At 38.3% G+C, this 14763-nt stretch overlaps 1 protein-coding gene across 1 annotated transcript in view; it reads right to left on the minus strand.

Moving 5' to 3' along the window:
• CASK (calcium/calmodulin dependent serine protein kinase) overlaps positions 1-14763 on the minus strand; it is a gene marked incomplete in the record, with an annotated part of 883427 nt that overhangs the window by 54672 nt on the left and 813992 nt on the right. The window contains 2 exon segments of the mRNA XM_053706489.1: positions 447-527; positions 623-703. Coding sequence (XP_053562464.1) covers positions 447-527; positions 623-703 — 162 coding nt within the window.

Genomic DNA, 14763 nt, shown 5'->3' on the forward strand with positions numbered 1-14763 from the left:
GTAAATTCTTACATAAATTATGTTTTTTACAACACTCAAGTTTGACTACAAATAGGAATAAAAGTACGCACACATTTTAGTCACTTTGCCAAATATTGCAGCTATCTTGTTGTATATTACTTCAGAAATTTTCAGACCAAGCATAAAAATAGGGTCACAAATGTATGTAGTAGTATGGTACTGGGCCTTGGGAATAATAGTTTGAATAACCCTGATCTATATAATGTAGTTGTTACAAAAAGGTCTACCGATTTACTTTGAGAAAGTTTGGTCATGGTGCAGGGCTAATATTGTAAGAACAAACATTAATTTAATATGAAAGATCAATTATGTTTCCTTAATTACAATTAAGTAGAAATATATACCATAACATTATTCAATTATATATCAATGTAAGCTGAAGTAAAACAAAAAACATTTTTTTTAAATGTTTAACCATTACTTACGTGGGATGGGGTATGCAAAGCTATCAGGATGTTTGGTAATTAGGGTATTCTTTATATGTCGCCTGCCAACACCATGTGCACCTAGATTATAAAATTGAAAAGAATAAAAAATGTTTTTTTGTTTGGTAAACAATAGAACAGAGACAAATGTTTATGTAAATAAAACACATCATTACCTAAAAGGACTAGTGTTTTCCTTTTGAAAGCTTGCAATCTCACAACTTCTTCATAAGTGACGAGATCTAATTGATCAAATACTAAAAAACAACAAAAAAACAACTTAGCATTTATTTACTACATGCATAGAGGTGTAATATTTTAACATTCCTACTTTACAAGTAAATGGTATTAATAATCAAATGTACACAACCACTGAAAACATTTTGATATCAGTTTCAGGCATTTAATCAAGCAAAACAATATTTTAAATGCATGCAAAGATTATAATACAGGTTTGTATCTCCCAACATGCATTACAAATCTTGCTAATTAATACATATTATCATGCCATTAATGATATGTGACTATGATTTAGAATTGGGACTATAAACCAAGGAATGAAGATGATCAAATGATATATCTATATGCAATAACTTTTTTTCTAGTCTTTAAGGCAGACAGTGAAGTAAATAGTTATCAGTAAACAATTTGTCAGTAACCTGCAGGCTAGTCTAACTTGCTAAATGTCTTGTTTATTGGTTAACACACACACACACACACACACACATAAAGTGAGTACATCCCTCACATTTTTGTAAATATTTTTTTATTATATCTTTTCATGTGACAACACTGAAGAAATTACACTTTGCTACAATGTAAAGTAGTGAGTGTACAGCCTGTATACAGTTTAAATTTGGTGCCCCCTCAAAATAACTCAACACACAGCCATTAATGTCTAAACCGTTGGCAACAAAAGTGAGTACACCCCAAAGTGGAAATGTCCAAATTGGGCCAAATTAGCCATTTTCTCTCCCCGGTGTCATGTGACTCAGTGTTACAAGGTATCTGGTATTAATGGGGAGCCGGTGTGTTAAATTGGTGTTATCGCTCTCACACTCTCTCATACTGGTCACTGGAAGTTCAACATGGCACCTCATGGCAAAGAACTCTCGAAGGATCTGAAAAAACATAATTTATGTAAGAACTTACCTGATAAATTAATTTCTTTCATATTAGCAAGAGTCCATGAGCTAGTGACGTATGGGATATACATTCCTACCAAGAGGGGCAAAGTTTCCCAAACCTCAAAATGCCTATAAATACACCCCTCACCACACCCACAATTCAGTTTAACGAATAGCCAAGAAGTGGGGTGATAAAAAAGTGCGAAAGCATATAAAATAAGGAATTGGAATAATTGTGCTTTATACAAAAATCATAACCACCACAAAAAAAGGGTGGGCCTCATGGACTCTTGCTAATATGAAAGAAATGAATTTATCAGGTAAGTTCTTACATAAATTATGTTTTCTTTCATGTAATTAGCAAGAGTCCATGAGCTAGTGACGTATGGGATAATGATTACCCAAGATGTGGATCTTTCCACGCAAGAGTCACTAGAGAGGGAGGGATAAAATAAAGACAGCCAATTCCTGCTGAAAATAATCCACACCCAAAATAAAGTTTAATGAAAAACATAAGCAGAAGATTCAAACTGAAACCGCTGCCTGAAGTACTTTTCTACCAAAAACTGCTTCAGAAGAAGAAAATACATCAAAATGGTAGAATTTAGTAAAAGTATGCAAAGAGGACCAAGTTGCTGCTTTGCAAATCTGATCAATCGAAGCTTCATTCCTAAACGCCCAGGAAGTAGAAACTGACCTAGTAGAATGAGCTGTAATCCTTTGAGGCGGAGTTTTACCCGACTCAACATAGGCAAGATGAATTAAAGATTTCAACCAAGATGCCAAAGAAATGGCAGAAGCTTTCTGGCCTTTTCTAGAACCGGAAAAGATAACAAACTAGAAGTCTTTCGGAAAGACTTAGTAGCTTCAACATAATATTTCAAAGCTCTAACAACATCCAAAGAATGTAACGATTTCTCCTTAGAATTCTTAGGATTAGGACATAATGAAGGAACCACAATTTCTCTACTAATGTTGTTGGAATTCACAACTTTAGGTAAAAATTCAAAAGAAGTTCGCAACACTGCCTTATCCTGATGAAAAATCAGAAAAGGAGACTCACAAGAAAGAGCAGATAATTCAGAAACTCTTCTGGCAGAAGAGATTGCCAAAAGGAACACAACTTTCCAAGAAAGTAATTTAATGTCCAATGAATGCATAGGTTCAAACGGAGGAGCTTGAAGAGCCCCTAGAACCAAATTCAAACTCCAAGGAGGAGAAATTGACTTAATGACAGGTTTTATACGAACCAAAGCTTGTACAAAACAATGAATATCAGGAAGATTAGCAATCTTTCTGTGAAAAAGAACAGAAAGAGCAGAGATTTGTCCTTTCAAGGAACTTGCGGACAAACCTTTATCTAAACCATCCTGAAGAAACTGAAAAAATTCTTGGAATTCTAAAAGAATGCCAAGAAAAATGATGAGAAAGACACCAAGAAATATAAGTCTTCCAGACTCTATAATATATCTCTCTGGATACAGATTTACGAGCCTGTAACATAGTATTAATCACAGAGTCAGAGAAACCTCTTTGACTAAGAATCAAGCGTTCAATCTCCATACCTTTAAATTTAAGGATTTGAGATCCTGATGGGAAAAAAAGACCTTGCGACAGAAGGTCTGGTCGTAGCGGAAGAGTCCACGGATGGCAAGAGGCCATCCGGACAAGATCCGCATACCAAAACCTGTGAGGCCATGCCGGAGCTACCAGCAGAACAAACGAGCATTCCTTCAGAATCTTGGAGATTACTCTTGGAAGAAGAACTAGAGGCGGAAAGATATAAGCAGGATGATACTTCCAAGGAAGTGATAATGCATCCACTGCTTCCGTATGAGGATCCCGGGATCTGGACAGATACCTGGGAAGTTTCTTGTTTAGATGAGACGCCATCAGATCTATTTCTGGAAGCTCCCATATTTGAACAATCTGAAGAAATACCTCTGGGTGAAGAGACCATTCGCCCGGATGCAACGTTTGGCGACTGAGATAATCCGCTTCCCAATTGTCTATACCTGGGATATGAACCGCAGAGATTAGACAGGAGCTGGATTCCGCCCAAACCAGAATTCGAGATACTTCTTTCATAGCCAGAGGACTGTGAGTCCCTCCTTGATGATTGATGTATGCCACAGTTGTGACATTGTCTGTCTGAAAACAAATGAACGATTCTCTCTTCAGAAGAGGCCAAGACTGAAGAGCTCTGAAAATTGCACGAACATTCTGCACCTTAGATGTTGAGGGAACTGCAACAGGCAATGATACATTACTAAAGGAAATATTATCTGCTTTAACAAGTTTGTCATGACAATTAATACAAACAACAGCCGGAGGAATAGCTACCAAAAGTTTACAGCAGATACACTTAGCTTTGGTAGTTCCAGCACTAGACAGCGATTTTCCTGAAGTATCTTCTGACTCAGATGCAACGTGAGACATCTTGCAATATGTAAGAGAAAAAACAACATATAAAGCAAAATTGATCAAATTCCTTAAATGACAGTTTCAGGAATGGGAAAAAATGCCAATAAACCAGCTTCTAGTAACCAGAAGCAAAGAAAAAATGAGACTGAAATAATGTGGAGACAAAAGCGACGCCACATCCGGAACGCCGACATTTTTGGCGCAAAAGGACGTCAATAAATGACGCAACTTCCAGCGACACGTATGACGCCGGAAACAGAAAAGATTTTTTGCGCCAAAAAAGTCCGCGCCAAGAATGACGCAATAAAATGAAGCATTTTCAGCCCCCGCGAGCCTAACAGCCCACAGGGAAAAAAAGTCAAATTTTTAAGGTAAGAAAAAAATGAATGATTCAAACGCATTATCCCAAATATGAAACTGACTGTCTGAAAATAAGGAATGTTGAACATTCTGAGTCAAGGCAAATAAATGTTTGAATACATATATTTAGAACTTTATAAATAAAGTGCCCAACCATAGCTTAGAGTGTCACAGAAAATAAGATTTACTTACCCCAGGACACTCATCTACATGTTTGTAGAAAGCCAAACCAGTACTGAAACGAAAATCAGCAGAGGTAATGGTATATAAATAAGAGTATATCGTCGATCTGAAAAGGGAGGTAAGAGATGAATCTCTACGACCGATAACAGAGAACCTATGAAATAGACCCCGTAGAAGGAGATCACTGCATTCAAATAGGCAATACTCTCCTCACATCCCTCTGACATTCACTGCACGCTGAGAGGAAAACCGGGCTCCAACTTGCTGTGGAGTGCATATCAACGTAGAATCTAGCACAAACTTACTTCACCACCTCCATAGGAGGCAAAGTTTGTAAAACTGAATTGTGGGTGTGGTGAGGGGTGTATTTATAGGCATTTTGAGGTTTGGGAAACTTTGCCCCTCCTGGTAGGAATGTATATCCCATACGTCACTAGCTCATGGACTCTTGCTAATTACATGAAAGAAAAAGAATTGTTGTTCTAAATAAAGATGGCCTAGGCTATAAGAAGATTGCCAAGACCCTAAAACTGAGCTGCAGCAAGGTGGGCAAAACCATACAGCAGTTTCACAGGACAGGTTGTACTCCGAACAGGCCTCGCCATGTTCGACCAAAGAAGTTGAGTGCACATGCTCAGCGTCATATCCAGAGGTTGTCTTGAGTTGTATGAGTTCTGCCAGCATTGCTGCAGAGGTTGAAGGCGTGGGGGGTCAGCCTGTCAGTGCTCAGACCATATGCCGCACACTGCATCAAATTGGTCTGCATGGCTGTCGTCCCAGAAGGAAGCCTCTTCTAAAGATGATGCACAAGAAAGCCCACAAACAGTTTGCTGAAGACAAGCAGACTAAGGACCTGGATTACTGGAACCATGTCCTGTGGTCCAATGAGACCAAGATAAACTTATTTGGTTCAGATGGTGTCAAGCATGTGTGGTGGCCAACCAGGTGAGGAGTACAAAGACAAGTGTGTCTTGCCTACAGTCAAGCATGGTGGTGGGAGTGTCATGGTCTGAGCCTGCATAAGTGCTGCTGGCACTGGGGAGCTACAATTCATTGAGAGAACCATGAATGCCAACATGTACTGTGACATACTGAAGCAGAGCAGGATCCCCCTCCCTTTGGAGACTGGGCCGCAGGGCAGTATTCCAACATGATAAAGACCCCAAACACACCTCCAAGGCGACCACTGCCTTGCTAAAGAAGCTGAGGGTAAAGTTAATGGACTGGCCAAGCATGTCTCCAGACCTAAACCCTATTGAGCATCTGTGGGGCATCCTCAAATGGAAGGTGGGAGAGCGCAAGGTCTTTAACATCCACCAGCTCCGTGATGTTGTCATGGAAGAGGACTCCAGTGGCAACCTGTTATCATATGCTGTTAAATAGTAGTTGATAAATGTTTTCAGTTCTGATAGGAAATATAGGTTTTGTGGCTATTCGTTAAATTCCAGCTCATATGGAGTTAATGAGAATAAATAAAGGAGGAATAGCAATTCATATGTAATAATGAGAACGTGAAGTTTGATTTATTCAATTGATACAAATGTAACAATACCAATGAATATACTTTGGAGTGCACAGACTTTCAATAAGCGAGTTTTACCTGAGATTGACACATAAGGATTTAACTTGCTTATATGGAGGATGTAGCAGAGTGCAATGCAGTAATACGGAAAAGTTTTATATACCACGTTGCGTAATGAGAGAGTATACTCAGAATGTAATTTAGTTAGAAGGCATCTGCAACGTATACAAAGTTCAATAAAAGAGTTCAAATCAAGTGAGTATAATTGCGACTTACTGATCCTGAGTTCGGATGGCGAGCGACAGTGAAGACCTCTGAGAGGGGAGTTGAGGTTCAGCCGTTGACTAAGAGCTGCTACGGAAGGAAAGCGGTTTACCTTTCAGTGTCTGGCGGCAAGTGTGAAACACAGCAGCTGTAGGTCGGCAGTGGATGACTTCAGGGAATCCGTGCACTCTGGTAGTAGGGTTTGTAGTAATGAGCAAGTTCCGTGAGGAATAAGAAGGTAGAAAATATCCTTACGTTTTCTCTTCAGATAGGGAGAAGAATCCTTGTAGGTTTAAACGGCTTGACAGAGGTATCTATATTATAACGATCTTTGCACAACAGCTATTAGATTCTAATAATCAAGCACCTAACAGGTAAAGCACTCACAGCTTTATAGGGAAAGCCTCAAGAGGCGGGTATGATTTACTTAAAGTGACAGCATACATGACACCTGTGAAGCTCTGGTGAACTACATGCCCAAGAGGGTTAAGGCAGTGCTGAAAAATAATGGTGGCCACACAAAATATGGACACTTTAGGTCCAATTTGGACATTTCCACTTAGGGGTGTACTCACTTTTGCTGGCAACGGTTTAGACATTAATGGCTGTGTATCGAGTTATTTTGAGGGGACAGCAAATTTACACTCTTAAACAGGCTGTACACTCACTACTTTACATTGTAGCAAAGTGTCATTTCTTCAGTGTTGTCATATGAAAAGATATAATAAAATATTTACAAAAATGTGAGGTGTGTGCTCACACTTTTGTGAGATACTGTATACATATGTGTGTATATCTATAAATATATATATATATATATATATATATATATATATATATATATATACACACACACTGTTCAAAGTGGATTTGCACTCATACCACAGTAAGCATCCACCAGGGTGTCAGAAAAAAATATGTTTCATCCATAAAATACAAGATCCGCACTCACTGGACTTAAAACAAATTTATAATTAAATAGAGTGATGTCACTATATTAAATTAGCAAATTGTTATAAGTCCAGTGAGTCTGGATCTTGTATATATATATATATATATATATATATATATATATATATATACATACACACACACACACAGTTGTGCACTTTCACAAACAAAACGGGATCAAAAGTATGAGGGTGCCATAATGTAGCATACAAACGAAGTAATAATGGTGGCACTCCCTGGATTTACCTGCAGAATCAAATACATTCCTTTAATACATCATACGTGACGTTTAGGGGAAACTCCCCTGCCTCAAAGAAACGTCACATGTGATGTATTAAGGAATTGATTAAATTCTGCAGGTAAATCCAGTGAGTGCCATCTTTTACACACTCACATATACATATATATTGGAGACTGAGCTTTTGGGCACTTGATGATGACACTTTTAGTGTATATCCAATTAGAATTCTATTCTTAGGGGGGGTGTACTGAAAGAGACAGGGATTGGCCTATACTTGTATATTGTCAGAGGAAGGGACAGTGCTTAGTCCCGAAACGTCACAGCACAAAAAAATAATTTTTGTTGTCTATGCTGTCCAGAGTCCAGTGAGTGCTTATCTTCAATCTTATTTATCATTCTACAACAGCACCCTGGCAGTTGATGAGAGATAGTGGGAGTGCACACACATTTAGCCGCATATATATATATATATAGTTGAGAAGAGAACACTCTCACCTTACATTTAGCTGCCAAGGTGCCAACGATTAAATACATAGGTTGAAGGCAGGCATTCTATGGTCTTTTTAACAAATGAAGTTTAAAAGAAGAAGCGTGACGTTTTCGGGGACACACTGAGGAAGGGGAGTGTCCCCCCGAAACGACACACTTGTTCTATTAAACTTAATTTGTTAAAAAGACCAGAGAGTGCCTCCCTTCATTATATATATATATATATATATATATATATACACACACACACCCACCCAATTATGAATATATGAATGCCATCTTTTAATGAAGTAAAATATCATGTTAAACTGATGTAAACCACAATAAGGAAGGGAAGCAGTTGTTGCTTGTACATATAGCCCCTATATATAGCTACTGAATTACTTTTACTCTGTCTAAAACAAGTAAATAAATAAAATTAAGAAAAACAATATTTTTTTGTAAGATGGCAAATGTAATCTACAATGTGCAATTACTGGCAATAACATAACATAGTGAAGGAATAATCATGCCCGCTAAGTACAGAACAGGGTGAAATGTATGCAATTATTTATAGCTATATTTTATTGCATTTTGTCATTATCTTCTTTTTTGTAGGTATAGTCTATTCTATTAACCAAAAAAAGGCTGAAAAGACTATTGGCAAAAAAACTGCCCACAACAACCTGTCTACCAGAGAGAACAAGGACATGTTATACATGTTCTAACACTCCGTTCTGAAAATATTCCTTCTCCTCAGGGATGTGAAATATAGATCCGGCCTACTAAGGAGGTTGGCAGATTTGAAGATTTGTAGCAGATGGCCTTATTGATCCACTTAGTTGACTTTACTTCACATTAATGTGTCCCGATTAGTAATTTATACTTGGTCTGCTCCTCTAGCAATCAATTTCCTTTCTGCCTCTCACTTCCCATCATCGTCATTTCTCTTGTTCACCAATTACTGATTTTTTCTTTTATTATATGTGTTTTCTTTATACATTACAAAACTGATGGAAATGTTTTTTTTGTTGCTATGTGTGTTCACTTTCTTTAGTAACAATGCCTGCACAGCTAAAAAAAATAAAAATATGACCTCATATATGACAATCAGACAACCAGACAGAATGAAAAAACCAAGCTTTATTAACTCTCTCAGTTCAAATTATCTATTACTAAAACAAATTTCTACATTACGTATGTATTTTATAATTATTATTTTTTTAACTACTAACCACTAACATTATTACATTGAATAAACCAAACTGCCATCACATACGGCCCTACATTAAGAATAATGATAAACATGACACAACATTGCCCAAATCAAAAAGGCTAAAATGCAACTACTAAATAGAAATAAAAAAAGAACCCTATACTAGATGAAAAATACTTACAAAAGTTCCAATATAGCACTCACAAATGAGTGCAATATTGGAACTTTTACACAAGAAGTGAAAACAGTCCTTGAGGAATAAGATTTTAGCTCGAGTGAAAGTGTGAACACTGCATCAGGTAATTGTCTCAACTTTTTCAATTTCTTTGTGTAATAACCGACAGCCTGTCAATTTGTCTTCCATCTTGTACCTACTTAATATACTTAGAGAACCACATTCCAAGGTGCAAAGTCATTTTCTAGTCACCTGTTGCTTATCACGATAAAATGAGTATAGGAAGTTCTTTTACGAGGCATAAAACAAGAAAACCACCTTAGGTAGGAATTCCGCAAATAGCTAAAAAACTTAGACGCGAGGAAAAGACAAATATGAATAACAATTTGACAGAACCTGCAGTGCAGCTATTCATCTGTCTGGTGCAATAGCCAAAAGAACAGTCTTCAAAATGACATTCCAAAATGATGCTTCACATAATGGTTCCATAGAAGAGGTCATGAAGGCTTCCAGAACCAGAGGAATATCCCATGGGGGCGTTAAATGTCGTGTTTAGACCATGTATAATGCTTGGAAAAATTGTATGATGTATCATAAGCTTTTGAGACCACCTAATTTATGTAAAATATATTAGACAAATCCAGATTTTAGTGAGTTGCTTTTTCACAACTCCATATTCAAAGGTTTACGAAACCACTGAATGTACGTCTAAAATATATTGTTGAATGCAAACTTTCAAAAGAACAGTCATGTAAAAACATACACCAACAGAGTCTAAATAAATCTTATGTTTAAACAACCATGCAGAAAATAAATCCCATTGCTATATATTAGGTACAAAATGAAGAAAACTTGCAAGCTAAAAAACACAATTGAAGGGCACAGGTCAGCAGATAGATTTGGGGATTTATATCAAGATGGAATGGAATTCAAATCAACAGATCTGGATGTAGCCAGTCTCACCAGTAGACTGAACCAGGGACTTCTTGGCCTACATATACACCTTTGCTTTAGTAAACTAACTAAATTTAACTGTAAATGGATGATATACAGTGGCAAGAAAAATAATGTGAACCCTTTAGAAATTACTGCATTTATGTATAAATTTGTCTTAAAATCTGATGTTTATAAGTTACAGTAATCAACAAACACAATCTGTTTTAACTAATAACACACACATATTGCATTGTTCTTGTACATATTGAATTGAATAAATCAAATTTTCACAATATAGGTTGCAAAAAGTATGCCAATTACTTTAACCAAAGCTAATTAGATTTGGAAATTGGCAAACCTGGTGTCCATTTGATGAAACGAGATTGGAGGTTTGAGTTAGAGTTACTTTGACATATACAAAGCACTCAAACATTTTGAGTTTGCTATTCACAAAATGTATCTGTTGATGTGAATTATGACTTGCTAAAAAGAGCTCTCAGAAGACCTGCGATAAAGAATTGTAGCTTGCGTAAAGCTGGAAAGGGTTACAAAGTTATCTCAAAGAGCATAGATATTGATCAGTCCACTATCAGACAAGTGGAAAAGATTTAGTACTGTGGCTACTCTCCCTATAAGTGGCCGTCCAGCCAACATGACTGAAAAGGCACACCACACAATTCTCAATGGAGGTAAAAAAAGAACCCTAGAGTGACGGCTAAAAACTCGAAGACATAATTGGAACTGGTTAACATCTCTGTACATGATTCTACAATACGGAAAACACTGAACAAGCATGGTGTCTGTGGCAGGACATCAAGAAAGCCAGTTATTTCCCAAAAAAAACGTTGCCACGCACCGGAAGGCCACCTTGATACTCACCAATGCTACTGGGAAAATGTTTTGCGGAAGAAACTATGGTTGAGTTGCGCCAGCTGAAGCTCAGAAGAAGTTGGGTGATGAAGCAGGACAATGTTCCTAAACACTGAAGTAAATCCTCTACCGAATGGCTTAAAAAAAATAAAAAAAATACGCCTTTTGGAGTGACCCAGTCAGAGCCCAGACCTTACTCCCATAGAGATGCTGTGGAATTACCTCAAGAGAGCTGTTCACACTAGCATCCTAAGAATATGACGGAGCTGAAGCAGTTCTGTAAGGAAGAGTGGTCCAAAATTTCTCCTGAACGTTGTGCAGGTCTAATCCATAGCTACTGGGAACACTTGTTTGAGGTTATTGCTGCCGAAGGTAGATCAACTAGCTACTAAATCCAAGAGTTCACTTACTTTTTCCACAGCACTGTGAATGTTTAATGGGATGTGTTCAATAAAGACATTAAAGATATTAATTGTTTGTGTGGTGTTAACTTAAGCACATTGTATTTGTCTAAACTTGTGACTAGAGCTGCAACAACTAATCGTCATAAATTGATAATAATCGATTATAAAAATAGTTGTCAACAAATCTCATAATCGATTAGTTGGTTTGCAATTAGTTGGTCTGTGCACAACACCAGCTGCTTCACTCCAATGAACTCCTGCATATGGTATTGTGTTTTATGGTTATGTCCTTAGCCTAAAGGATGTCTACAGACGTCTACTTTTCACGACAGTATACGTTTACAACTACCCCTGGCTTATGTGCAATCCAGATATAATAGTCATCATTTGGATTGTTTATATTAAATCTGGTGATTTGGAACTATGCTTTTCATGATATAGTGCCAAGCTTGTTTACACCTTGCCCCTAGATTGATGGGAGTTATTTAAATTGATGTGCACTATTATCTGTTTGCACAATTATTAGCAGATTGCTTGCTATTGCTGATTATATGTACTGTATAAATAAATGTGTAAGGCTTTGTCCTGTTATTGATATCCAGTCCTTAGCGCTTCTGATTTTGTTTTTTATTGTTTTTTATATTTTTAATAAATTGTGAGAATATGTACCAGATTCAACCTTTATAAGTATATATTCGTTATTTTTAGAGCGGACTAGATATTTCCCCTAACCTTATAGCTGGTTATTTACCATTGCATATAGATATTCAAGATATTTTTATGTTAGAATGAAGTCAAGGGTTACTTTATTGAGAGGCCCCTTGCCAAGGTAGAAAACACTTAGCATTGGTGAAGAGCTAACAAAGATAAATATCCCACTTTGGTGAAATTGGCAAAACCCTACTTATACACCTCAACAGCCTTTTCTCTGCTGCAGGAAAACAAAATTTATGCTTACCTGATAAATTTATTTCTCTTGTGGTGTATCCAGTCCACGGATTCATCCATTACTTGTGGGATATTCTCCTTCCCAACAGGAAGCTGCAAGAGGATCACCCACAGCAGAGCTGTCTATATAGCTCCTCCCCTAACTGCCACCTCCCAGTCATTCGACCGAAGACAAGCAAGAGAAAGGAGAAACTATAGGGTGCAGTGGTGACTGTAGTTTAAAAATTAAAAAACACCTGCCTTAAAATGACAGGGCGGGCCGTGGACTGGATACACCACAAGAGAAATAAATTTATCAGGTAAGCATAAATTTTGTTTTCTCTTGTAAGGTGTATCCAGTCCACGGATTCATCCATTACTTGTGGGATACCAATACCAAAGCTATAGGACACGGATGAAGGGAGGGACAAGGCAGGTGCTTAAACGGAAGGCACCACTGCCTGTAAGACCTTTCTCCCAAAAATAGCCTCCGAAGAAGCAAAAGTATCAAATTTGTAGAATTTAGAAAAAGTATGAAGCGAAGACCAAGTCGCCGCCTTACAAATCTGTTCAACGGAAGCCTCATTTTTAAAGGCCCATGTGGAAGCCACAGCTCTAGTGGAATGAGCTGTAATTATAGGAGGCTGCTGGCCAGCAGTCTCATAAGCTAAGCGGATTATACTTCTTAACCAAAGAGAAAGAGAAGTTGCTGAAGCCTTTTGGCCTTTCCTCTGTCCAGAGTAGACAACAAACAATGCAGATGTTTGACGAAAATCTTTAGTAGCTTGTAAATAAAACTTTAAAGCACAAACTATGTCAAGATTGTGTAATAGACGTTCCTTCTTTGAAGAAGGATTAGGACACAGTGACGGAACAACAATCTCTTGATTGATATTCTTATTGGATACCACCTTAGGAAGAAACCCAGGTTTGGTACGCAAAACTACCTTATCTGCATGGAAGATCAGATAAGTGGAATCACTCTGCAAGGCAAATAACTCTGAAACTCTTCGAGCCGAAGAGATAGCTACCAAGAACAGAACTTTCCAAGATAAAAGCTTGATATCTATGGAATGCAGAGGTTCAAACGGAACCCCTTGAAGAACTTTAAGAACTAAATTTAAACTCCATGGCGGAGCAACAGGTTTAAACACAGGCTTGATTCTAACTAAAGCCTGACAAAACGCCTGAACGTCTGGAACATCCGCCAGACGCTTGTGCAAAAGAATAGACAGAGCAGAAATCTGTCCCTTTAAGGAACTAGCTGACAATCCCTTCTCCAATCCTTCTTGGAGAAAAGACAATATCCTGGGAATCCTGACTTTACTCCATGAGTAACCCTTGGATTCACACCAATGAAGATATTTACACCATATCTTATGATAGATTTTCCTGGTGACAGGCTTTCGAGCCTGAATTAAGGTATCAATGACCGACTCGGAAAAACCACGTTTTGACAAAATCAAGCGTTCAATCTCCAAGCAGTCAGACGCAGAGAAATTAGATTTGGATGTTTGAAGGGACCTTGAAGTAGAAGGTCCTGCCTCAGCGGCAGAGTCCAAGGTGGAAAGGATGACATGACCACCAGATCTGCGTACCAAGTCCTGCGTGGCCACGCAGGAGCTATCAAAATCCCAGAAGCTCTCTCCTGCTTGATCTTGGCAATCAGACGAGGGAGCAGAGGAAATGGTGGAAACACATAAGCCAGGTTGAAAGACCAAGGCGCTGCTAGAGCATCTATCAGCGCTGCCTTGGGATCCCTGGACCTGAACCCTTAACAAGGAAGCTTGGCGTTCTGACGAGACGCCATGAGATCCAGTTCTGGTTTGCCCCAAAGTTGAATCAACTGTGCAAACACCTCCGGATGGAGTTCCCACTACCCCTGATGAAAAGTCTGCCGACTTAGAAAATCCGCCTCCCAGTTCTCTACTCCTGGGATACGGATAGCTGATAGATGGCAAGAGTGAACCTCTGCCCATAGAATTATTTTTGAAACCTCCAACATTGCTAGGGAACTCCTTGTTCCCCCTTGATGGTTGATGTAAGCTACAGTCGTGAGGTTGTCCGACTGAAATCTGATGAACCTGACCGCAGCTAGCTGAGGCCAAGCCTGAAGAGCATTGAATATCGCTCTTAGTTCCAGAATGTTTATCGGAAGGAGTGTCTCCTCCTGAGTCCACAAGCCCTGAGCCTTCAGGGAGTTCCAGACTGCACCCCAGCCCAGAAGACTGGCATCTGTCGTTACTATT

Source organism: Bombina bombina, chromosome 3 (genome assembly GCF_027579735.1).
Source record: "Bombina bombina isolate aBomBom1 chromosome 3, aBomBom1.pri, whole genome shotgun sequence".
Classification (NCBI taxonomy): Eukaryota; Metazoa; Chordata; class Amphibia; order Anura; family Bombinatoridae; genus Bombina; species Bombina bombina.